General features: G+C 36.2%; 1 protein-coding gene across 4 annotated transcripts in view; it reads left to right on the forward strand.

Moving 5' to 3' along the window:
* The window catches only part of LOC145690787 (uncharacterized), a 105491-nt gene extending 90820 nt beyond the window's left edge, over positions 1 to 14671 (forward strand). For 3 of the 4 annotated variants that reach the window (XM_081766055.1, XM_081766056.1, XM_081766057.1), the window contains one exon: positions 12137 to 14671. In XM_081766055.1, the coding sequence (XP_081622181.1) occupies positions 12137 to 12713 (577 nt within the window). In that variant the 3' untranslated portion in view covers positions 12714 to 14671. The remainder of the gene's footprint in view (positions 1 to 12136) is intronic. The other variant, XM_081766058.1, reaches the window with a different exon arrangement.
* The last annotated feature ends 12178 nt before the right edge of the window (positions 14672 to 26849 follow it).

Raw genomic sequence — 26849 nt, forward strand, 5'->3', positions numbered from 1 at the left:
TTAGATACATGATGGAGACATGTGAATGGTACCGCCTGAAAGGCAGTTCTATTCAGATGTGAATGTGGGCGACACATGACCCTAGGGTAATTAGGGATGTCTCAGGAATTTTTTCCCTGAGATCATAGGTTTTGTGGTAATTTGGGGCATGGTGGGAAATTTTGATAAAATTTCTCCCTCCCTTACTATTCAAGATAGAAACTTGAAATTTGGCACACACATTCAGTATACCAAGTACTATTTCTCAGATTTTTTTTAGATGGCTACGTTGACACAGGGAGTCCAGGGGGGCAAAGTTTGAGAAAACAATTCCCTCCGAAACTTTCACTTTGACATTTTTTCCCGCTTCTGGTATATGGTATGAGCATGCAAGTGGTACCATTTGAAAGCCAGCTCTATTCTGAAGAAAATGAGGTATGAACCATGATCCTAGGATAAATAGTATCGATACAGTAGCTGCTTGACTGAAAGTCTAAAAAATAGCCCAAAAAGCCAGGATACGGAAAGGGTTAAACAGATATATTACGTACTTTCTGTGATACACGACGAGGATATTTTTATAAGGGGGATTTTCCCGTCATCTGCCAGTCAATTCGAACACTGCATAAGGGTAAGGACACATTAAGAGCGAGCGACAAAAAATAATTAGATTTAATATTATTCAAATGAGTTATGCCACATTGCAAGAGAGTGAGCGACATACATCGGCGCAAATCAGTCTTCAACATTGGGGGGGGGGGGACTTTTTTTGTGATGTTCAAAATATGTATGCAGTTGAGAAACAATGCTGTGGAGGATCAGAAGAGCAGAGTTGTCTTCAACATTGGGAGGCGAGCAGATTTGAGGCTTATTCTGAGGGGGGAGGGAAGATAAACTCGTATATACAGGAGATTAATCTGATTTCTGAGGTGAACCTGTTGTATATTATATATCAGGCGATGTACCAGTGACGTAGCCAGGATTTAATTAGGGGGGTCAGGTAGAAGTTAATTTCGGGGGCGTCCGGGAATCCTCCCCCGGAAAATTTTTGGCTGAAAACGCCATTTTAGGCTTAATTTTTTACAACTTTTTCAAACGTCGGGGGGTGTCAGATCCCCGGACCCACACCCTAGCTACGCTACTGCCATGTACAGGAAGTAGTGGTACTATTAGTATTACAAATCAGTATCGTGAACACATTCTGAAATCTGAATATATGCACACTTATAATTGGTATTTCCACTTAGGCATCCACATTAAAATTTTAGGACACTTGTTCTAATAATGATTCCCCAGAAAACAAATTTCAAATTGGATTATTGTGGGGGACAGTCCCACCCAGTTCATAGATTGGGGGACATGTCCCCCTCACTCCCCGGGATTTGCGCCAGTGGTTGCAGAATAGGTTTCATTTATCGAGAGACAAATTTGGTTACTGAAGAGAACGAATGTTGCTAATGAGTTTGTTTTTAGTAGATTTCTTTAGAAAACTATCTATTGCAGACCCTCATGTCAGAAATTCTTTCATGCAGTATATGCAATATATAGGGCTACCACTTTTCATCTGGAGAAATCCCGGACATATAGAGAATTGAAGTCATGTTAAAAATTAGACATGCAAAACGGAATTCCGTGCAGTGGCGCAGCCAAGTTTTAATTTTTTTGGGGGGTCATTCAGCTAGAAGTCAACTTTGGGAGGAACCAGGGTCCTCCCTCGAAAAATTTTTGAATTAAAACGCGTTTTTAGGCTTTATTTTAACCTTTTCAAATTTCGGGGTAGGGGTACAGATTGCCCGGACCCACCCTCTGGCTACGCCACTGATTCCGTGTTGAGAAAAATAATGACAAGAATTGCCGTTTCATTGTTTCTGTCAATTACAATCAATAATGGAAAGTAGGTTTTGTTGTGGTAGAAAATGGAAAGAAAACCTATTTGCGTTACTGGTGCCAACCACATAATAAACCCCTGAATAAAGTACAAAACAGTTCATTAAAAAAAAAAAAAAAGACTGGCTGTATTTAACATTTTTGAAGCAGGAAGTTAATTGGCAAGAATTATGAAAATATTCGGTAGTGCTTGTTTGAACCATTATGACTTAAGGTATTATGATACAGATATGAAATGTAGATTTATAAATTTTCATACTCCCGGACGTTTGGCGTCCGGAGTAGATGTTGTTCCGGACGAATTGTTTACCTCCCGGAATGTCCGGATCAAGCCCAGACGGGTGGTAACCCTAGCATAACGTTTGATACTATCACTATTTGCCCCTCGCGCACTTGCTCGCTCGCTCGCTCGTCAAACAACGGTTTGCTATGGTAATAAGAACCAAACATAATAGTAGCTTCGGAAGACTCCAATTAGTCCAATAGACCTCCAGTTGCTAAGGAAAACAACCGGTTGCTAAAGTGATAACAAGTCCCTGTATACAAACTGAATGCAATGAGCGTTGAAACCTGTTCCTACCTAAGGTACCGACCTATTATAATATGCAACGGCAGACTGTAGATTGTATGTTAGTCTACCATATTTTGTGCAGTACTTAACTAGTCTAGTCTACAATATTTATTTATATTTTCTTCCACAGCTCGTAATGTACGAGACTGCAACACAGACGTCACAGAGGCATCCACATCTACTTCACATGACTACGAGTTAAAGGAGTCTTCACTTAGTAGCGCAGACGAAAACCAGTCCTCCTCAGCCAGTATTTCTCAAGATGCTAATTTGCCTGAAAACAAAAGTGACTTTTCACATATGTCTTCGTTGGTGAATATATAAAGTTGTCTTCTGATTCTGATAGTGTCGATGACAATGGAGATATTTCCAAAGGTAATGTCGCGCATGAGCTGGGAAATTTCATCAGTTGGAACGTTTCTGATCCTATTACAGTTAAGAGAGTCTTCTGGAAGCAACATCCCATTCAAGTTAGTCAGTTGGATACACCAGGAAAAAGCTTGCCTTTTAATCCAAGTAAACTTTACTATCGTGACTTACCTAGTGGTGAAAAAATTCAAAGGAAGTGGTTATCGTATTCAGTAGAACTGAATAAAGCTTTTTGTTCAAATTGTATGGCATTTGGTACTAATGACAATAGAGACTCTTCATTTATTACTGGGCATGATGTTTGAGTTAAACATATTTATAAAGCAGTGGCGGAACATGAAAATTCTAAGTACCATCAGAACTCTGTGTCAGCGGCTCTTCAAAGTTGTAAAGGAGGTGATATAGACACACTTCTGAGTAGTAAACAAGCAACGCAAAGAGAAAAGGATATTCAGACAAGAAGACAAGTTGTACAACGTCTTCTAGATATTACACTTTTTATTGGTAGCCGAGGGCTTGCTTACAGGGGCAATGAAGAAGCGAGGGAAATCATGGCAATTTTCTCGAATTAGCCTTACTTATTGCAGAACGATGTCATACTGCGAACCCATGTAAATCAGTGTATTGAGAATAGTAAGGGAAAAAGAGCTGCTGATTTGAAAAGAAAGAAAAAAAAAGGGAAAAAGAGATTGACAAGTTGGAAGAGGATCTCTAATTACTTTCCTGTCTAAAGCTTTCATAAATAACATGATAAAAGTAATAGGATTCTTGGGGCAAAATATGATTATTAAGGATTTAAAAGACAGCATAATTTATAGTGTCATGATAGATACTACTCAAGATATAGCAGTGATGGACCAAGTAGCCGTTTGTGTTCGTTATGTTGTACAGGGTAAAATCTATGAAAGACTTCTTGATTTAACTATAGCAGAAGATACCTCTGTAATTGTTCAAATAGTGCTTCGCCAATCATCACTTGAAAAGTTAAATATACCTCTTTCAAATATGGTTGCATGCTGTTTTGATGGAGCCAGTATTATGAAAAGGTGCTATAATGATCTTCAAGTACATTTGAAGAAGGTAAACCCAGAAATCATATACACTCATTGCATGGGACACGTTCTCAGTTTAGTTATAGCAGATTCTATTGTAAAGTGCCTCCAAGCAGAACATTTATTTGGGCTCGTGGAAGAATCCGCTTGCTTTTTAAGCAATTCATACAAGAGAATGATCGTATGGGAGAAATTTACAAAGAAACTTCATTCTGGGTGGGCAAAGCTGCATCGATTAAAAAAAAAAAAAAAAAAAGTGCTACTAGGTGGTGGAGCAAACACAAAGCTCTATCATCCATTATGATAATGTTGAATCTTCTAAATTCGTTACATTTTTGTCAGTATTGTTAGATATGTCAACAGGCAATTTCGATTGCAAAACAAAATTTACAGTGCGTTCCCTTCTAGGACAGTGGTGCAAATTCGAAAATTTGTTTCTAGCTGTAGTCATGCTAAACATGTTTTCAGTTACTTCTCCTGTGTCCATCTTTCTCCAAAGCAAGTCTTTAGACTATGTAAAGGCCTGGCAGTCGGTAGATGCATTATTAGACGAAATTAGAAGAAAAAGAAGTTAAAAATTTTAAAAGATTGTATGATAAATGTAAATCCCTGGTTAAAGACATCAAAGCTTATTTTAGGAATGGGGAAATTGATATAGAAGGTGATTTTCCAGAAAAAAGAATTCCCAAGGTGAAGAAAATGCCTTGTGAACAAGTTTCTTACGAGGCTAGAGATTTGTCTCATGATCAGAAATACAAAGCACTATACTTTAACATTCTCGATTATGCGAGTAAAAATATAGAAGAACGGTTTGTACCCAACAAGACTCTACTGCTTGACTGTTCATGGTTAGACCCAAAAAGGTACGAGGAAATAGTTGCAATGAAGGTAGAAGATTTTCCAGATGAGCTTGCAAACTGTTTCTCAATTAGCAAACCTGAATAGAAATGAGTTATTGTTAGAACAGAAACAGTTTGCAAGCCAGTATCGTAATTTGAGTGCAGATTTTAGTGACAAGTCTGAAGAACCAGAAGAGAAAGAAGTGTGTAAATTTGTGAGAATTACAAGTAATGATGATGATGGTGATTCAGATGAAAGTGTGACATCTGAAGAAGAATCTGAAGATAAAAAGTCTGGAACTCAATGTGATACTAAAAGGAAATGTTTCAGATGTCTCTCATGTGCATTTCCCATTCTCTGTGAACTATCGTCACAGTCTGGATTATTTAGTAATTTATATACTGTGTTTAAATATATAATGACCATTCCATCCACTCAGATAACTTGTGAACGAGTTTTTTCGAAATTGAAGATTGTAAGAAACAGACTCAGATATTCTTTAAGCGAGAACTTACTATCTCCTTTAATGTTGACGAATGTTGAGAGAGACTTGTTTATAAATTTGGACAAAAATAAAGTCATTGATGAAATTGCGGTGACAAGCGAAGTTTTCGAAAAAAAATTAATGTATTGATATATTCCTGATACTTTGTACTTCCTGTGTATGTCTGAGTCATTTTCAATTTTACAATTATGTGCTTTGTGATATTGTAATCATTTATTACTAGTAATCAATAATTTGCCTGTTTGTGTTAATATAAATCTAGAATGAGCTTCACTTTGTTAGTGCATACCAATATTTTAGTCTTTTTACAGTTACGTGGTCATATAAATGTTGTAATACACGTTAAATATTTGTCATTATTTCTCATAGAATAAAAAAAAATGTTTATAACTATACGAGTTTCGCATAACTTTGCCATATCAACACATTTCTCTTTATTATTTCACTCATAGCCGCATTACATCATATAGTACAATGCTGAACTGACGCCGAAACCTATATCATGATTTATATCTACGTTATATTGCTTAAGTATGTTTTACCTTGTCATTTATCGTAACATAGATAGATTTAAAATACTTCAGAAACTTTTTTTTTTTTCACAATCAAACCTTTAATCATTGTTGTAAGTACCGAAGATACGCTGTGAAAAGTTTCTCGATCAGGGGGCCCACAACCAACTTTAGCCGAGGGCCCGTGATTGCTCCAGACCGGCACTGCCTGATCTATTTTCTCCCCTCCTACTTCTATATTTGACACCGACTCCTTCGTTCCAATCGCGAAGTATATATCAATTAGTATATAAGAATCTAATTAGTTTATGTAAGAAGATGCGGACATATACGAAGTGTAATGTCATTAGAATAACTAATTTCTTCTGATACCACAATCATTGTGGATAATTCATAACTTTTATAAACGTAAAATATCTTTTTCTCTTTTTTTTTCTGAGGTTGCATAATTTGTAAAGCGCTTATTATCAAAATTGTCCTGAATGTAGCAGTTTCATAATTGATATAGACAATGCATCGTTATCATTATAAGAGCTACATCTGAGTAATTGATTAACATTTTCGTTTCTTTAATAATTCCCGACTCCACTAATGAACTCGGCTGAGGTAATCGCTCTAGCTGTCTGTAGGTTCTTTCTATTTCAAATCATGATGATGTCACGTGACCATCATTAATTTTGATCTGCATAACGTGTAAGTTCTCTCATTCATATATGAGTAATCCAAACGTATTTGGGAAAAGTGTACACTAGAAGTTGTGGTACAAGAAAAGTATGTGCCAGCCAACCACGCATAAAACATACTCGTATTTATGTTATTACAAACAACAATAGCAGAGATAGAAGAGTGGAACAAGTTCTGCTGAAAAGGCACGATGATCGTGAATATTTTAGAGAACTGTTTGGTTATCTATGTTAGAAGGAAAAGTTCTGTTTAAGGTTTTCAAATAAAAAGAAACACCATTTTGAACTTTTATTTCGGCAAAACTCTAACTTTTATTTATATGTATTTTACTCCTCTTTGTGCATAAATACTTTTCTTTCTATAAAAGGGAATAAATATTGTTACCTGTGTGGTGTGTCTTAAAGGAATTATTTTTCTACAATATTTCGCAAACCTCATCATTTGCTTGTTCATGTAGTCTTAATCTCCAGATTATTTCTTGAGTCACTTCTTAATTAATGTTTTTTATCTCTTGCATTAGGAACTATTTTTTTTAATTCCTTCATTGCGTCTCTATGGGACATACATTACAGCAAAATCTTAGATTGATTGTTGTGATAAACTTATTTGTGCATTATTTTTGGTGTATCCAGTTCAGACAATTTACTTCCCTTTTTATTTTAAAAAGACTGTTACATTCATAACAGCGCTATGCATCCTCGCACGGATAGCAACATCCTGCAGACGATGTGGCTATCGCCTTGGCAACCAACGGCAGCCAATTATAGCTTTACTTGCGATTACGTCATCTGGTAGGCGGAGCTCGCGCAAACAGCGAGAGCAAGAGAGAATCCGCGGGAAGCAATCTCAATTGGTGCACAGAAACTAATGAACTAACAAGATGCAGTCAAAGCTGCACCACTGAATTGATTTGAAAGTTTGTAAAAATTCGTATCAGTTGAATTGATTTGAAAGTTTGTAAAAATTCGTATCAGTTGTCATCTGCGATAAGTTAGATTAACATTACATTCTTATTAGTATATAAATCTATATGCCCATCTGAAAGAGTATGTAAGTATGTTAGTTTATTAAATATCAGCCTCAATTCTTGCGTATTATTCGCTATAGTAGCGTCTTTAAGATTCTGCCTCATGTTCTTTGCCTTGTGTGCATGATGCAATATATTGATACGAATGCAATTTTAGAGTGTTTAATTGAATGTTCGATGATGCTGTTTCTTGTCTTAATTTAATGTCATTACTTGAATTTTCTTCTATGTGTAGTTAGCGGTGGAAAAAGGTATCATTTGTGATAACTTGTTTCTTCGTTAACGCTCGGAAGAAAAAAATCAATTAATGGCTATCTAGCGTGATGTTTGCTCTATTTGGATTGACATCCTATGAAGTAAACGCCACAAGCGCCACAAATGATGACATTGTTACAGCACAGATATTTCCACAGAATTCGAGTTAGTATACAGGAAGATAGCGGACACACTATTATCATTATAAGTTGTTCAGTATAAGTAATCAATTCTAAGAAGTTAACAAAAGATACTCAGTTCTAGTAAGTTTAGACCTTAAGTGCTGAAGTTTACCTTTTCCCGGAACAGAAGAGATTAGAAAGCAAACTAATTAATTAAGAAGGTTACCGATAGATGCTATAGGATATACAGGGTGTTACAAAAATTTTGGAATATATTCCTTACGTCAAAATAAGAACTTTGGCGTGGGAGACCCGATTTCGATTCCCGGCGGGAGCTCATGTGGTTCGGATTCCACGTTAATCGGTAGGTCCACGTCTCCTATAGCCTCGCTGCTGAGCGGGACGTTAAACTCAAAATCAACTCAACTCAAAATAAGGAAAAAAAATTCTTATGGACCTTTGGTTGGAAGTGCATAGTTTCGTAGCTATACGGTGCCGAAAACGTGAAAAAAAAAAAGAATTTTAAAAGTCCATAGTTCCACTACAATAGAACCGATTGTAGTCGGGTCAAGACATCACAAAGAAACTATCCAAATATCCATCTTTCAGAACCTCCGGTACTTGCACAATCATTTTTAGAAAGGCTGTTTGGGAGTATTTCATCACTCTCCACCTACCTCTCTAAAAATTGGTGTCCAAGTACTGGAGTACTCTTAAATATGGATATTTGGGTAGTTCAGATAATAGCTCCTCAATGATGTCTTGACCCGACTACGATAGGTCCCATAGTAGTGGAGCTATGAACTTTTAAAGTTCACTTATTTCATGTTTACGGCACCCTGTAATTCCGAAACTATCCACTTTTGAGCACAAACCCATATGAACTTTCTTCTTATTTTGATGTGAGGATCTGTTCCCAAAATATTGTGCACATTTTTGAAAACACTCTGTAGTAAAAATAAAATCTTACCTTTGAATTCAATCCGCTGTCCTTATTTAGGATTTCATTTTCACAATATTTCGCTTCTCTCTGAGACCATATACTCATGCATATAAAATGTAAGCTGGAACATCACTGCTTTTACATTTTGTTGTATTGTTCCTAGTCCTGTACAAGAAAGATAGCCCCAAGCAAGGTCGAATTTCCAACTAGGCAAACAAGGCAAGCAGACTAGGGCCTCAGAGGGTGTGCAAAAGAAATGAAATCAACTTTTGGAACAATTCTTTTTTCTTCTTCTTTCTTTCTAAATTATTATTGTAACGTTTTACGTTTTGTTTGTTTGGACACATTTCACTATTACTCTAAAATGACAAACTTAAATTTCATGCCAAAATGAATTCATAGTTCACATTCAACACTGGTCAAGAAAGCGTTGCATGACATCACCACTAAACTGATAACCTCAAAGATACACCTTTATATACTAAAATGTGAGTGTACTGTAAAACAGGCTGTAGCTAAAGCAAAACTCTCAAAGATATGCTGTAATACGATTTCATTAGTGGATAGCGTATTACGAGGTGGGTGTAGTGGCGGGTAAAGGGGCCTCCAGTTATAAATTGCTTAAAGCCGCAAGATGCCTAAATTACGATTAGCACATATGGATGAGTGAAAAGCAGAACAAATGAATTCGGAAAACAGAAAAGATTTAAGATTCCATCAAAACTAGATCTATCCGCCAAAATTAACGAAATAATAGTAGTACGAGTACACGGTATATTCGGACTACCATTTTTTTTTTTAATTGTAAATGGAAACAATGCACTACAGTACTGTGCACAAACTAAAACAATTGTGGACCTAGGTTCAATACTGGTCTATCCAAACTAGGTTCACAGTATAAATAAAAACCAAATTGCAAAATAAATCTCAACTTTTAGTACAAGTCTACAGTGCAGCATATAAGTTGAGAGTCTCATTGTACTAGCTGACAAATATAAGCTCTGTAAAAATTTTCAAAAGAGATTGGCAAATGTTATTACCTTGTGTTTCTTATTTATAAATTGTTCTTGGTTAGACCACTATTTCACCCATGTCCTCAATTCAGTTGTTACATATGCACTTCTTCTGACACTCATTCGGGGGCGCGGGAGCTCAGTGGTAGAGCGTCCACCTCTGGTGCTGGGGATCCTTGGTTCGATCTCAGCTCGCGCTGTGTGGACTTTGTTGTGGACAAATACTGTGCTCGTGGGTTTTCTGGGGGTTCTCCCGTTTCCTCCCACTTTCTTCATTTCATTCATTTCTCATAATCACCGTCTCTTTTAGCCTAACCGGCATAACTGTGAAACGTAAAACTAAAAAAATTCATTTCATTTTTTCTCTTGCTCATTCCGCTATTCAACTGTCTACTGACGTAGTCAAGCTAGCCAATTTCAGTTCGAAAAACACGCCTGGGCACAAATGAAAACACCCAGAGGTGATGTTGAAGTATAAGGTTATATGAATATCATTTGAAGATAAAAAATCACGGACACTTTACAAATTTTCAAAAATAAATACGGACGTCTAGACAAGTTTTATAAATGCAGAATTGTCTTGCTGAATGCGGACATCTGGTGCCAAAAGTCCGCCACTGGCCCCAAGTATTCCGGAAACCTATACTATGTCATCTCAACACTTGTAAGTATTGTATTCAATCACTGCCAGATCAACTGCAATGGTTATGAGGCCTGTATAATATATCAGTCACTAGGTTCCACAAGGTACAAATGTGTGAGTTCGGAAAATAAATGTTTTTCAGTTAATGTCTGTTTTTAACTTGGCTTACTATTATTTCATCCTATCAATGATAGTGGTTCCTCCTGTCTAAATTTAGTTTCAGATTAACAGTTCTGATTATGAATGATTCCGGGTATAGAACTCTAGCAACATTGATCTTCACAGTCAGGGTGTCTACTGGAATACCAGAAAGTAAATTCATGACTTTTTCATGACTTTTCATGACCTTTTTGTTCAAATTTTCATGACCATGGCGATAAAAATTTACCATTAGTAATAATAAACCCCTACCATCAGTGGTGCATCGGTTAAGATGAAGATCACACTATGTTCTTATTTGTCTAATGTACATAATGTCGATTAGCTGACAACTAATTTTAAAATGCAAGAGCAATTTAAAAGGCAGTAAACAAATTTTTAATTGCGGTTCAAAAAGACAAAACAAATTATAAAAGAAATTCGTTTTAAAAAAATAGATCAAATTTAAAATCTGCAAACTCAAACGAATAATATTATTTGCATAAGTCTAAAGGCCCAAAAATACACAATTTACATTTCTTAGAAGTAAAGAAATAGCAGATCAGAAAGTTGGACAGTAAAAAGTTGTTACTATATTACAGAGACTAGAAGATGAAATGAGGAGCAGCTAGGAAGACAGTAAAGTACCAGTTAGCCAGCACTAACTGGTGGGGGAAATTCTCACAATTACTGACCTGATACAACTGTTTCAGTACTTGCAGTATGAGGTATAAAAGTATGAAGTATAAAAATATACTCTGAGATTTCAGATTTTCATGACCAGTTGGGTAAATAAAGGACTTTTTCATGGCTTTCATGACCACTAAGCAAAATATATGACTTTTTCATGACTTTCATGACTTTCATGACCAGTAGACACCCTGACAGTGCATAGAGGTGTACTGAAATAGGCACAGAACTGAAGGAAAACTCCAACATAAGTGGCAAATTGATAGTGTTACTACAGTAAAAGTGAACAAATGTACATCACGATTGAAGAACTAACCCTTAAGGAAATAACCCCTACCATTAAACTACTTAATTCTACAGAGGAAATATGTGGTTAAGTAATACTATTTTTATTTGTAAAAGCAATTCACACGAAGCAAATTTTCAAGTTCTTAGTAATTGAATACAATACTTACAAGTGTTGAATTGGCATACAACGTATTTTTGGATTACTTGGTATAACGGAATCGGAGCAATACAACCAAATGTGAAAGGGATGATATTTCAGCTTACATTTTGCAAGAACAGCAGTACATGGGCACAGAGAGGGTCAAAATATTGTGAAAATGAAATCCTAAATAAGGATACCGGGTTGAATACAAAGGTAAGATTTTAATTTTAAACTAAGAAGAATTGAAGAAGTAATTCAGAAACAAGGACTGCATAAATAAGAAATATTGTAGAAAAAACAATATCCCAGGACACATCAAAGAGACAACAATATTTGCTCTCTCTTATATAAATTAATGCATTTAAAAAATGCGTACTTTAATATATTTCTTTGTACTTTTGTCTAGGAAATCTTGCTGTTAGTCTAAATTGACATTTTATTTATTCGTTTATTTATTTATTTTCTCATCTTCTCAGGGACAACAAGACACCAAGCAGCCAACAGACAACTCTCAAAGAATGTAATGAGTTTTGCACAGAAGACGGAGCCTTGTCAGGACAGGAGAAACTTGATACTTTAAGCAGAGATTCAACATGGATGTTCTATTCAAGTGACGAGTCGGAAGAGTCTGACGTAGAAGTTGACTATAAAATATTTTCACACAAATGTAAAAAGGACTTGTTAATGGCGTACGAGAAAGCAATTGAAAACACAGAACCAGAAATAACACGCAACATAGTCCCGGAATTCCTTGTGAGTTTGGTAGAATTTCAAACGAAGTTGATGTTGGGTGACGGAATAGAAAGTGCTATAAAGACTGTAATGCCTTATTATGAAGATGAAAATTTGCAGAGAAAGGTGGAAACATTTGCTAAAACGATTTCTAATGCCTGGTCCGTGCACATGCTCAAGAGAATGTCTTCCGTGGTTACTAGCAGAACATATACACAAGGGGCAGGGAATTCTGAGGCTGTTGATCGTACAACTGAAAGTGAAAAACGTACAATCTCAAAAGTTGATGCTGGTATTCAACCTATTTCAACGGGTCCTTAGCAGACAAGTAATCTTTACGTGGTTTACATTGGGTTTATAACTGTGATCAATCAAGTAACTTCGAGATTCTTTTTGGAATCGAACTCTCTTTTGACTCATCACGAACGGATTTAAAAAGACTGATATATATATTTTTTAATATTTGAAATATTTTGTATATTATATATTACATGTATATAAACCATTTTTAATGATGATTTTACTGCGAGCTTTAAGTATGACATATCAGAAACGATTTGGTACTGTGATTTAGAATCGAATTTTGAAAATGCTCAATTTACGATTATACATTTTATTTTTAAATTGAGCTATTATTAAGAAAATCTTTAATAATCAGTGATTTTGTTAATGAATATTTGTAGGCCATGGCAATAGTAGAATCTTTGCAGTATACAATACCGTACAATGCAGACAAATACCATAGTATGGCTTTTCCCTGGTACTGTCGTTTCCTCCCGCATTATAAGTCTATTTATTTAGTAACCATTATCTGTGCTTGTTATCCTAAAGGTATAAGCACGGACATTAAACCAAAGATGTACACATCATTTCTCCAAACTCTTCAATTGAAATTTAATACAGGATTTACTAAAGGTGGCCTGATTATCGATGAAATTCGGGAGGAAATATGTTCTTTTATCCTGTAAAATATTGTTCTATATCTTTTAAATAATTTTCATTACCTAGGTAGTTTGAACTATAGGAACAGAAATTTTTTTCTTTGTTTTGATTTTCTTCTTGACAAAACTGTAAGTCTTTAGCGGAAATTACCTTCTGACTCAAATGAAAATTACAGAAATAAGAAAGATGAATCGTCTTTGACACTATTTTTTCCGGAATACTTATTGATGTACATAACTTAAGATGGATAATTACTGTAAATATTGGAGGGACGGTGTACGATATTGTTATCATTGCCATGTTATTTCTTTCGAATTTCTTCATGTAAAAGTTTCTTAATTTACACATTGACAATACGGATAGAGTAAGACTTATATTGTATGAAAAAAAATATATATATATACACATCGATTCCGAACTTCGGTACATTCCGTAAATATTTCTTAAAATTAATTATTAAATTAATTTTTCCACAATAAATGAGTATAAAAGTATTATTATCCCTAACAATTATTTCTTAGAAGTCGTTCAGAGTGATCATTAGTTCAAGTGTTTGGTTGTTGGCAAGCATTATCAGGGAGTCTAGTAACAATTTAAATTCGTACTCTTTTTTTTTCTTCTTCTTTTTACCAATCATAAATATATATATATATTTATCATAAATATATATATTAATTCAAGTGCATATTGTCAAAAGCTTTTGTACTAAAAAAAATGTTACTGTTGAATATCTCCTATGAGAAGACAAGTTGAGAAAAGTACGACCAAAAAGAAGAAAAAAAAAGAAAACTAAATATACGATACACTCGTTTTCCGTAATTTTCCATTTTTAAAAAGTTTAGCCTTTTCACTGTGGGCTATTGTAGGTTGGCCGTTTTCTACTAGGAAACAAAAACTATTCATATTATCATATTATGTGAAATTAATTTCTTCAGTTTTTTTTTTTTTTTTTTTTTTTTTTTGTTTTGTTTTGTTTTCACATAAACGAACTTTAGGCAATGTGTCTAAATTCCAAGCTTTTACAAGCTCAAAATTTAATTTCATGTTTTCCAGATCAATACGCTCCCTGATTATGTCTTCAATAGTATATGATGTGTGAATTTCTAGCACATTCCGCATGGTTAGTACATGATACGAACTGGGTTTCCATTGTACAATCCTAATTAATTTTTTATTTTTCAATTTTTATGTACGTACAGATTTTATTGTTATTATTTCAATGAACTGCCAAAACTGGTATTTGTATACATCCTGTCATTTTCAACAGATATATATTGTATGTTTGTATATTTACAGAATGTACTGGTGTTTAAAAAAATGGAAAAAATACAATTTTAAAATCCTATAGTGTTTTTTTTTTTAATTTTTTATTTATTTATTTTTTTTTATTATTATCCTTCAATTATGTTTTGTTTCCCTTAATGCCACTGTTAACGATGGACACTGCATTTCGTTCAAGAGAAATTCATGGAGAACTACTGTGCTTCTTGTGATTATCATAACTAGAATTGAGATCGAAAACCCTGCAGACAGGCTGAAGTTCTTGGTAGAATTGAAAACCAGAATTTACATGCTTAGATTACTTTGCGTCACAATGATTCCTTTCGTTATACAGGGTGGGCCAGAAGTCCCTTACCACCTTAACTTTTAACAAATTAAGGTATCAACAAACCGATTTCACCATTGTGTTTGTCTTTAAATTCTAGCCTAAAATGATATGCCGCATGACCATGTTCCCATTTAAAAGTCTTGACGTGAATTCAAGATGGCGACTTTCAAGATGGCCGCCATCTCGGTCACCATCACAATCCGACTTGCCCCTCGGCTTACTATGTTACTACATGGTTGTTGTTCACTATTTTCCACCAATACGGATTTTACAAGGGATGGTAAGGGACTTATGGATCAGTGTATACTAATGGGAAAGACTTGGATAGCAATTCCTTACTTTCCACAATTATTGACAAAAATTCAGCGTATTCTTGGAAAACACAATATATCTGCTTCCAGTATCCCCCCTAAAAGTTTAGAAAAACATTTTACCGGTTTTAAAACTTATTTTGTTGATCCACTAAAGAAATAAGGTATTTATCGTGCTCAGTGTGAATGTGATTCTTCATATATAAGTCAAACGAAGCACAATATTAACACCCGAATTAAAGAATACATTAGACAATCAAAAAAGTCACAAGAAGAGGACATCTCGAGATTGTCACTTCACCATTACAACATATACACACACAAAATAAAACACGTTCATGTGATAGGTTCAAGAAAAACAACAACAACAACAATGAGAGATCAAAGAATCTTTCTTTATTCATAAACTGGCTTTAAATCTGGATTTTGGCAACATTGATAAAATCTGATTGCCTAACTTTGATTTGTACTTTGGTTCTGGCTATAGTGACTTAGCATAGCTACCACGCTTCTTTCAAACTCAACTTTTTCTTCCATTGTACCCTACTCGTTTCTTTATAGTAACATGTTTTACGTTCCGTTCATTTGGAGATATGTATTCCTGTTCCCATACCTCATTTCGTTTATCCGTTTTTATTCTTGTTTCCTTACCAGTGAAGATGGAATTAGAATGTTGTTCCGATACGTCTGTACAATATTTAGTTTTCTATATTGAATATATTGGTAAGTAACCAATTTTTTGTTAATACACATTTCATGAACTTTTATTTATAAATATTAAAATTATGTATTACAAGATGTAGTTCTCACAAAGTAAGGATATTTAAACAGATTTGACGGAGAAATCAGTAAAATTATTCCATTAAATTACCAGTTTTTTTTTTTCTTCAAAGAGAAAAGGGAAAAATTCGCCATATAAATGATCGAGCTAAAAAGGGAAAAGGCACAGGTATTCATCCGCCTTAAACTTCAGAGAAAACGCACTACATGCTTTACGAACATGGGATTAAAGAAAGAAAGGAGAAGATGAAGAAGAAGAAGAAGAAACGAAACAATTGACATGCATTTTTTTTAAAGTTGGGGAGGTATTCACATCTTACCCTTGAGTTCAATCCCAAATAATACTCCTACTGGAAAGCCTTAATGGCCAGGAAACTTTTTTCTTTTCTTTTTTTCTTTCTTTTTTTTTTTAAAGAAAAGTTGTCATTGAGCATGTTTCTTAAAGATGGGACTGAATATCACCCTCTTGCTTTCATCCACTTTCAACTCGTAAGATAAACCCATAAAAGAAAACACATGCCATGTTTCATGAAAAAGGGATAATTTTTATGAAATTTATAGTGGTATGATATACAGTGTTTTCTTTCTTTCTTTTTAAGATGCGGTAAATTCAATGTTTTATCATTGGTTGACTTCATCTTAAGCAACGAGAATATTTGGGGACCCTCACAGAATATATGTCACATCCATCAAAATACAACCATTTTCATAACGTGTGTAATTTATTATTTTATCACATGTATATGTGAAAACTTCCAAGTTTGCGTCGATTTTATCTCGTTCTCTTCACGGATTTCCCCTTTGGTGCATGTAGTCCCAAGCTCGATTTCCTGGAGAAGAACATTGAAATTTGAACTCTATGGTCTTTCATATGAAACCTTAAACGCTAGGTCCTCATTTCTTATAGCCTCAGAACTGAAAATGGAAGCTTAAACTTCATTAAACCAAATCAAATTTTCACAGATTTCAACCTTAAGCAATAGGCTAATTTCCAGAGTCTACGCCAAACTTGAATAAATTTTAACGAAAATCTTCCGACAAAGAAATAAATGTGAATGCATGGCGACTCCAGTGATAGAAGTTACTTTACGCTCATTGAATTGATCGTATAGGTCTCTTTTTGAAACGCAGAACTCTTAGGTCCAATTTTTCGGATTCGAAAATTATTCTGAACTCTTTAAACTTGTAATCTCAATAGAAGGTGATTTGATATACGTACAGGGGGTAGACAAAAAAAAAAAAATAAATAAAAAAAATAAAATAAAATAAAATAAAATAAAATAAATAAAAATAAAAAAAATAAAATAAAAATAAAAAAATAAAAATACTTCTTACAGGACACGTAAGTTTGGCCCTCCACTGTACAACACGTGTTGCGGTTGCCGATCGTTTTTGTTTTCAATGTGTCATGTGGACCTTCCTCTTCAGTCAACAGTAACCAGTTCACCTGTGAGTGTGGTGGTGTGAAAGTGGTGCGGTAAAATGGGCAACCTGACAGACTTCCAAAGAGGCATGATCGTTGGTGCCCGTCTGATTGGAGCTTCAGTGGCAACAGTGGCGAATATTGTGGGGATATCGAAAGGCACTGTGTCCAATGTCACGAGGGCATACACAATTCATGGGCAAACGCCGTCTGCAAAGCACAACAGTGGTCGAAAGACAATCCTGTCAGATAGGGACCGGAAGGCATTAAAGCGGATTGTAGCAGCTAAAAAGAAGACCACTGCAATGAAAATTACGTCTGAACTCAATTCCGGCCTACAGAACCCGGTTTCATCGAAAACAGTGCGACAGGAACTTTATAAAATGAAAATTCATGGCAGGGCCGCTATCGCCAAACCCCTGGTCACAGCAGTAAATGCGAAGAGGCATATCCAGTGGTGCAAGGACCACAAGGCGTGGACTCATGAGCAGTGGAAACACATAATGTGGTCCGATGAATCGACCTTCACTTTGTTTCCAACAACCGGTCGTGTTTACGTATGTAAAACACTGTCGCAGGCCCATGATACAGACTGTCTGCTCCCAACTGTAAAGCATGGGGGTGGTTCTGTTGCAGTATGGGCAGTGATATCATGTTTTTCTGCAGGTTCCATCATAGTCCTGTATGGAATGATGAATGCTAAGGCGTATGAGGCCATTTTGGGGGACCAGGTTCTACCCATGACCCAAATATTGTATCCAGATGGTGATGGCATCTACCAAGATGATTTGGCACCCTGCCACGCTGCAAAAACGGTAAAATCGTGGTTTGAGGAGCATGACCAGGAGCTATCACACCACCCCTGGGTCCCACAATCACCAGGTCTGAATATTATTGAGCCACTGTGGTCTGAGTTAGAAAGGTGTGTCCTGTCTCATTACCTTCCACCAGCATCCCTGAAGGAACTGGAGTATGTTTTGGAGGAAAATGGTACAAAATTCCACACACTATGATTCAGGAGCTATATACGTCCATTCCACGTCGGATCCAAGCTGTTTTGGACGTAAAAGAAGGCCCCACACCATACTAGGTATGATTTTCACACTTTTGCAAACGTTTTAGATTTATTTGTCCCACCCTGTATATATCTATATATACTTACATAAGCTATTTTAGGAGGAAGTAGCGTTCCTTTGGGAGAGGATAAGGGAGGTCATTCTAAGCAAAGAAGCTCACAGACCATGTGTCCTATTCTCAACGGTTTAAGAGCTACAGATGTGAGATATAGCGCAATTGCATGGTGATAGAATGTCCTTTTCAGCGGTATGCGGCAGGTTGCAGTGGTGTTTTTTAAAAGGGAAGTTACTGAGGAAAATATGGGAATCATTGTTGCCATCCAGTTTCCTTATATAATATAAAATGATTTTAATTTTCACAAATTTCCCCCCATTAGTTTCTTTCGAAAGACACCGCTGTCACATGTTGCACACCGGTGCACTTCTTCACCGTTGAAAAGAGCTGCATCTCATCTCTCTAGAATAACAACAGGATGAGTAATAAACATCGTAAGGTCAAAAATGGTTTACAATCTATAGCTCTTAAACTGTTGAGAGTAGGACGTATGATTTATGAGCTTTTCCAGCTTAGAATGACATTCTGTATCACCTCCCAAAGGGACACTATTTCCTGCTGGGACACCCTTATAACGAAAAGTATTTATAAACACATTATTAAAGAATCTATATATGGTAATTAACTTCTGCGCTCACCTCATGAAAGTTGTCCTCTTGCGGTGACAATCTGCTTTAACGACGCCCACCCACTTTCATTTTTCGTCCATTATTGTGTTTCGCGGAAGAGTTCTCCAACTCTGCTCGCAGGACATTTTACAATAGCTCGCGGTACCCTCTGGACGCGTGGGCTTATTATCACATATACGTCAATTAGACAGTAACCAACGATTTGTCCTCTTTGGAAGTTTTTAAGATCATACATATTAGTCCATCAATGTAATACGACAGCGTTTACGGATAAATTGGTAACGTAACGGTTGAGCCGAGTCCACATAAAGCTGGACATTCTTTTTAAACAAGGGCCATCCTTAACTCATAACGTACCGGTACAATAACGATGACAGGTCAATAATGGTTTTCCATGGATGTTCCCATTATTTTGTCTCCTCTTGTAAGTCAAAAATGAATGAGTTTTACGTCCCATGCTTATGGCGGTAAGGCTAAAGGAGACGGTGATGATGAGAAATCAATTAAATGGTGGAATGAAGAAAGTTGAAGGAAACGGGAGAACCCGAGTAAATCCACGCACACGCTGCTTGTCCACCATAAAGTTCACTTGGCGTGAGCTGGGATTGAACCAGGGACCCTATGCACCAGAGATGAACGCTGTACCACTGAGCCACTGCGGTCCCTGCCCCTTGTAAGTCAATTGCTTAGGGGGGGCGCGGTGGCTGTGGTAGAGCGTTCACTGCTTGGGGTCTCGGGTTCGATCCCAGCTCGCGCAGTGAACTTTGTGATGGAGAAACACCGTGTGCGTGGGTTTTCTCGGGGTTCCCCCGTTTCCTCCCACTTTCTTCATTCCACCATTTCATTCATTACTCATCATCACCGTCTCCTTTAGCCTAACCGGCATAATCGTGGGACGTAAAACTCAAAGATTTCATTTCATTTTTTTTTTCAATTGCTTAGGGTTAAAATCCGTCGAGAATGTAGAGTAAAATGACTCCAAACCTTGAAGTTTCTGTAGATGCGCAATGCGATAAAATAATTTTCCATTATAACTTTAAAAAAAAAAAAAAAAAAAAAAAAAGTTCAATATTGGTTCAATATGACCTATATATTTAGTGGAACTTCCCAATCATTTCTATTACTCAAGATTTGAAATTGATCAAGAACAGTAAATTATCTACAATTTATTTTCTACGGTTAATTTCGTAGGTGTTTCTTTTCTTTTCTTTTTTTTTCCGAAAAATGGTACGACTTATGAATTACCTTTTGCCGATTATTAGTCAAGAGCCAAGAGAGTGAATTTACCCCATTATAAATAAACACATTTGCGACAAGTTCTCTAAATATTATCAGATTTATGTGAAACAGTTTGTGCTTTATTTGAGGCTTCCCAATGAGATCTACTACTGAGACTTCAAATGAAGGCAATAGCGTGAATTCACTCCATTTTAAGAATGTGTTTAAAAATACTTTTCGTTATACAGGGTGTCCCAGGAGGAAATAGCATCCCTTTGGGAGGTGATAGAAATGGTCATAAACTGTTGAGAATAGGACACACAGTCTAAGAGCTACAGATTTTGAACCATTTATGACATGTTGTTTATTGTTCATCCTTGAGTTATTCTACAGAGATGAGACGTAGCTCATTTGAATGGTGATAGAATGCACCGTTATACATGTGGCAGTAGAGTCTTTGGAAAGGAAGTTATTGGCGGAAATTTGCGAAAATTGAGATCATTTTATATTATTTAAGAAAATTGGATGGCAATAAATGATTCCCAAAATTTCCTTAATGACTTTCCTTAACCCATTACTCGCCAAAATTCTTGTATCGTTGTTAATTGTTTAAAAATGTGTTTATTCATAACTCTTTGATATATAAAGACGCAAAATTAGTGTTAAAATAGAGTTAGCCGATATACTCCAGGAAATACAATCCGTCCCATTTTTGGGACAATGGCAGAATACGTAAGCATTTTATATTTCCATTTCACAAACGTCTTTGAAATTGGGAAATTTACCAAGTTATTCCAAATGAATACACATTTGCACACTTGATTTTTTTTACATATATGTAATTCTAAATTACTTTATTGTTATCCTACAGCAGTTTGTACACCTATATTGCACTTATCTTTTTGCATTTGTTAGATCATCTCCATATTTTGCAAATTATATGGTATTACACGAAAACTAATTTTTATAAATTAGAAAGCACTACTCACTTCACTAATTCATATGAGCAACAATGTTTCACTACGATTTATGTCTGAAATGAGTCAAAACGTTTGTCATGCAGTCCTACGTTACTTCTTTTACAAATCTTTATCGTCTTCTTTTTACGAAATGCACATCTTTTCTGCGTTTTGGTTACTATTATGAGATTATTTCCTGGGTCTGTACGCACGTCAATACCCACTCTGCCACCTAACACTTTGCTTGCATGAGGCCCTCTTCTTGTCGCAAAACGGTTTCCCTTCGAAAGATAGAATAGGACAATCCACCTCCGAACATCGAGCAGGGACATGTTCTCGTTTGCATTGACAATCTGATAGATCCTCCAAGTATTGACAACTGCGACATCTAACATTTATGTAAACAAAGGCCACCACCACTTCTTTGATCTGATTCTTACCCTGTATAATGCTACCTGTTTATCTACAAGGTCTACACCTCACATGTGTGCATTGTACTCTTTGACAAGATGTGGCATTGGGATATATATTTCCTTTTTTGCTTCTTAGAATAACGCCAAACTGACGACACAGGAGCGATCGTGTCAAAGTTTGTTGTAACAGAAACGGCTTTGTTATCATCCCATTTCACAATGAGAATTCCTTTTTCTTTATCAAATCTATGGTCCATGAAACCACGTTCTGTTTCTTTCTCCATCTGTTTGCTGTTCATCAAATGGCAGTGTTTGGTACGATTCTCCCTAATAGTTCCGGTTGCTTTCAGTCCGTCTTCTTTCAATGCAGTAAATGTATTTGCGCTAGAGAAAAAGTTGTCAAAAATATAACATATGTTATATTTCCTTCTGTCCGCAACTGGAATACAAGCTATAAGTTCCTGAATCACTCTGTCAAAAAGTGATCCACTCCTCCCGTCACTCCTGCCACAGTATGGTGAAAAGTTGTATAGAAAGCCTGAAGAACTAGTCAGACACCATAATTGTAATCAGAGTTTATAGGCTTTCCACACATGAACGTTTTCGCAGAATGTTTTCCATAATATCGCACCATCATTTCATCTAAAGACAATTCTTGATGAAAAACGCCAAACTTCTGAAATTCATTTCTGAAAGTGTCAAAAAATAAGCGAACTTTATACAGTTTGTCCCTCTTGTCAATTTTTGAATTATCGTTGAGATGCAAATACTTCTTTATTTCTTGACATGGAGTTGGAAACAAGTGGAACATCCACATCTGGTGCTTGCTCCCAATACATATCTTCTTGCGGAAGCTTGTGGTATCCTGACAGCAGCAAAATCCCAATAAATGCACGCAAATCGTCTTTAGTTATGTCAAATTTCCACAATTCTTCTGAGCACCACACACTTTACTCTGTTCAATTATTAGTTTCTCAGCCTCGTCTGATAAAAACTCAGCAAAAATTCCTGATACTTTTACCTGACAACTTATTCACTACATTATCTAAATTTATTTCTTGAGTTTGCATTGATTCACTATATATTGGATCACACTTATACCACTTCGAGGCACGGAAACTCCTCCCGCCTGTTTTATTTTCCGCTTCAGATCCATTTGACGTAGACGGCGCAACATCGACACTTACCTCTGATGTTTCCCTTCTCTTTGGAATTGATGTGCTCGTTCCGTCCTCAATTCTACCGGAGTTGTCGATCAATTCCAAGGTACCAGCTACATCACTAACAGCACTTTCCAGTAAAAAGTTCTCTGGTATATCTTTCTCGTCGGTAAGTTCATCTGGTTCTGGAGATATAATTGCAACTTCCACATCTTCGGGGTCGATCTCATCACTATCATACTTTTCTAATAAATTCACTATTTCACCCACTGTGATGGCAGGCTTATCCAATGTCATAGTGTAAATGCAACCTTTGTTACTCACTACCAACACCTAATTATATCTTCAGTACTACCACTCTTCGACACAAGACCGAATTATAACTCACATAGGAAATAATACTAACGTAACCAGCCAATGCCCCAATTTTGGGCCGCTTGAAATAAATATATGAGAAATTTAACTGAATGCATTTATGTTGCATAGCAGACGATCATATTACTTTGAGACTCATGTTGTCACAGAACAAACTATATTTTATTGAATATGCGGTACAAATATTACGCTAAAACGGATAAAAGTTTGCACAGCTGAAAAATGCAAATTTGACATAACGTGGTGCCATTTCCAGGCCATCGTATTATTAAAAGTTTGCAAGTAACTTCTGTATCATGCAGAAGAGACACTAAACAAATGAAAGGAACTGAAATATTGAAAGAATATCTTTACAAACACTTTCAAAAATAATAATAAAAAACGTCCCAAAAAAGGGACAATGGCTGATAATGGGTTAAAGAACGAAAGAAAAAATACACTGTGACATGCCGCATACCGTTGAAAAGGCCATTTCACTTCATTTCATTTTATTTCGTGTTTATAATCATACATATTGCACGAATTCGTGCGTGTGTATGAATAAGACTCGTCAAAATGTAAAGATATATAAATATACATAACTGTGACATACACACTTATTACATTAAAATACTAGGCTACATCTACAATAAAAAAAAACACACAAATAATAAACATTTTTAATAGTATCAGTAATCAAATTCATTTTCATATCTAGGAATTCATTCACGGGATAAAAACAATGCTGACTTCTTCTACCATTGGACCCATGGATATGAAAAGATTTAAGACATACAAAAATTACGAAAAATGTTATCGAAAGCTGAGAATGGGAACTGAATTTGCAATAAGTCTGTCTATCAGTCTCGTTAAGTTAATTCAGAGCAAAAATTGCAAATGTGGTCAGATGTGGATGTGTAATTGCAGGGTTAAATGTGTGAAATGCAATATGAATTGATAAAAAAAAGAAGCTGCTACGTAAGTGTTGAGGCTATTGGAAGAAAGAAATAAAAATAAAAGCATTCGATGAAAGTAGCAATCTTAGCAGGACATCATTTACAACTTCGTGAAACATGGGTTTTCTTCATTAGAATGTAACATGAAACAAGCAACCGAATCAGTCTACAAAGTCATACCACTGATTAATCAGAACGAGACCACACACTTAGAACTCGTCGGAAAATACTATCCATCAATCACATTCCGTGTTTTACTTGTCAGTGTGTGTGTGTGTACGTATATAAGATTTTTTTTCTGTCTGGTTTTCTCTGAAATCATGACAATGTTGACAACAATGTCATCAGTTCTGGAAACGTTAAACAGCATACAATTAATCTTTTTTGTCCAGAGAACAAGTTTATGTAAAACTGAACCCTCTGGCTTCTGTTTAGGTTATTATTCCTAATCTGTCCAACGGTTTCAGACTTCCACCAACAGTAAATGGAAATTGTACGAGTAATGTCAATCCATTCTCCAATCGAAATAAAAAATGAAATGAAATCTTTGAGTTTTACGTCCCACGATTATGCCGGTTAGGCTAATGGAGACTGTGATGATGAGTAATGAATGAAATGGTGGAATGAAGAAAGTGGGAGGAAACGGGAGAGCCTCGAGAAAACCCACACACACGGTGTTTGTCCACCACAAAGTTCACTTGGCGAGGGCTGGGATCGAACCCGGACCCCAAGCACCAGAGGTGAACGCTCTACCGCTGAGCCACCGCGGCCTCTCCAATCGAAATAAAATCAAATATAATCTTTCAGTTTAACATCCCACGTTCTAGCTTGTTAGGCTAAGGGGGACGGGTGATAAATGCAAGTGAATGATGATGGAAGAATTTGTGGAATGAGAATGTGCAAGGAAACAGGAGTATCACGAGAAAACCCACGGACACGATGTTGTCCACCTCAAACTAACTTAGCCGCGGGTCGAACGAACGATTCCACGCACCAGACGTATTGCGCTCTACCACTGAGCCATCCTGCATGGCCAATCGAGAATGGTATGGCCAATGAAGAACGCTGGAACAAGGCCCGTATTTATATATTGTGGGCCCTGTGCTCTAAATAATTTGCCCCCCCCCCCCCCCGAAACGACCTATATTAGAGTTGAATTCACAGTTTTTCGGGATCGCTGAGACAAAAAGTGATAGTTTTAATCCAATAGTTATAATACTTCACTACGAAAGGAGAGGGCGAGATTATTGTTGAATTCATAGTTTTAGAGCTCGCTGAGATTAACGGTATTAGTTTTCATGATGTTCAAGTTCATCCTCACCCCTTGGGGTACGGGTGGGAGAGGATGACATTTTAAAAATAATCAGATAAGCTAGCTAATTAGTAATTACTGTAATTAGAGCGAATTAAACGCATATTTTCTCACGCTTGGACGGAACTCTGCGCGTTGCTAGTTTTAAATATTACTTCATTGTGAATCTTAAGAAGTAATCCAAAATTTCGCCGCCCTGTGCTCGAGCATAGAATAGCACTTACCTAAATACGGGTCTGGCTGGAACAGACAATCAATCAATATGTCCGAAACTATTCCCCGACAATCTTAGAATGGCTGCTATATCACTACTCGTGTAATTTCCATTTACTCTGCTTTCATTTAGACAAAAGGGCTATATAGTAGCCCTCTCAAGGAAAGATTAATCTGCGTTCCAACTTTTAGTGGCTGCATTAACGGAAACATTATCATAGGTTTACATTGCAATATTTTTCATTACATGAACTATTCTAGTAAATATTTATTTACTTCTTTCTTGCTTGTGTATTCGTGTCCACATAGGGATGACCAAACTCACGCTCAACTGATCTTAACGTGAATAATAGAATATGAATCATCAAGTTCTATTGAGGTCAACAAGCGCGACTCCGAGTGATATTCATGCAAAATGGACGTCTGTGTCTCTGCTCCGATTAAAGGACAAAGATCGTTATGCTCTTCGGAGTTAAATATATAATTTCTGCAATATTACGTAGCCTAAATAATAATAATAATGATAAGCCTTTTGCGCATGTGATGGCGTTAGTGTCCAAAATCTCAGGATGAGCCGCAGCGAGTCAGGCCTAACGTCATTCGACAGCTGAAGCTAGTAGATATGCAAAAAAAAAAAGATGGAATTATTGTAATCAGACGTAACGTATTGCTCCGTTAAAATGAGTAAATTATTGGCAAAACTATGCTACATTTTACAACGTCATTTTTCGATAAAGGCGCAAATGCTACGCAGGCCCGTGAAGAAATTTGTGCGTTTACAGGCAAGACACGTTAATAGAAGCAACAGCCAAAAGAGGATTACGTTGCTTTCGTTTTGGAAATTTCGATGTTCGAAGACGCTCCTTGCGGTGGGCGACTTAAGTTACAGCAAAAGTGAATGAGATTCTGGAAAAACAGTCATGACATCGATTATGACCTACACATCCATCACCAAACTTGTGATAGTGTGTCCAGTTGCGAACGATATCGAGAGTGTCTAGTAGTTGAAGCCACTTCGTTGGCAATGTGGTACACTAATTACAATGC

Source organism: Thermobia domestica, chromosome 7 (assembly GCF_964235325.1).
Source record: "Thermobia domestica chromosome 7, izTheDome1.hap1.1, whole genome shotgun sequence".
In the NCBI taxonomy this organism is placed as follows: domain Eukaryota; kingdom Metazoa; phylum Arthropoda; class Insecta; order Zygentoma; family Lepismatidae; genus Thermobia; species Thermobia domestica.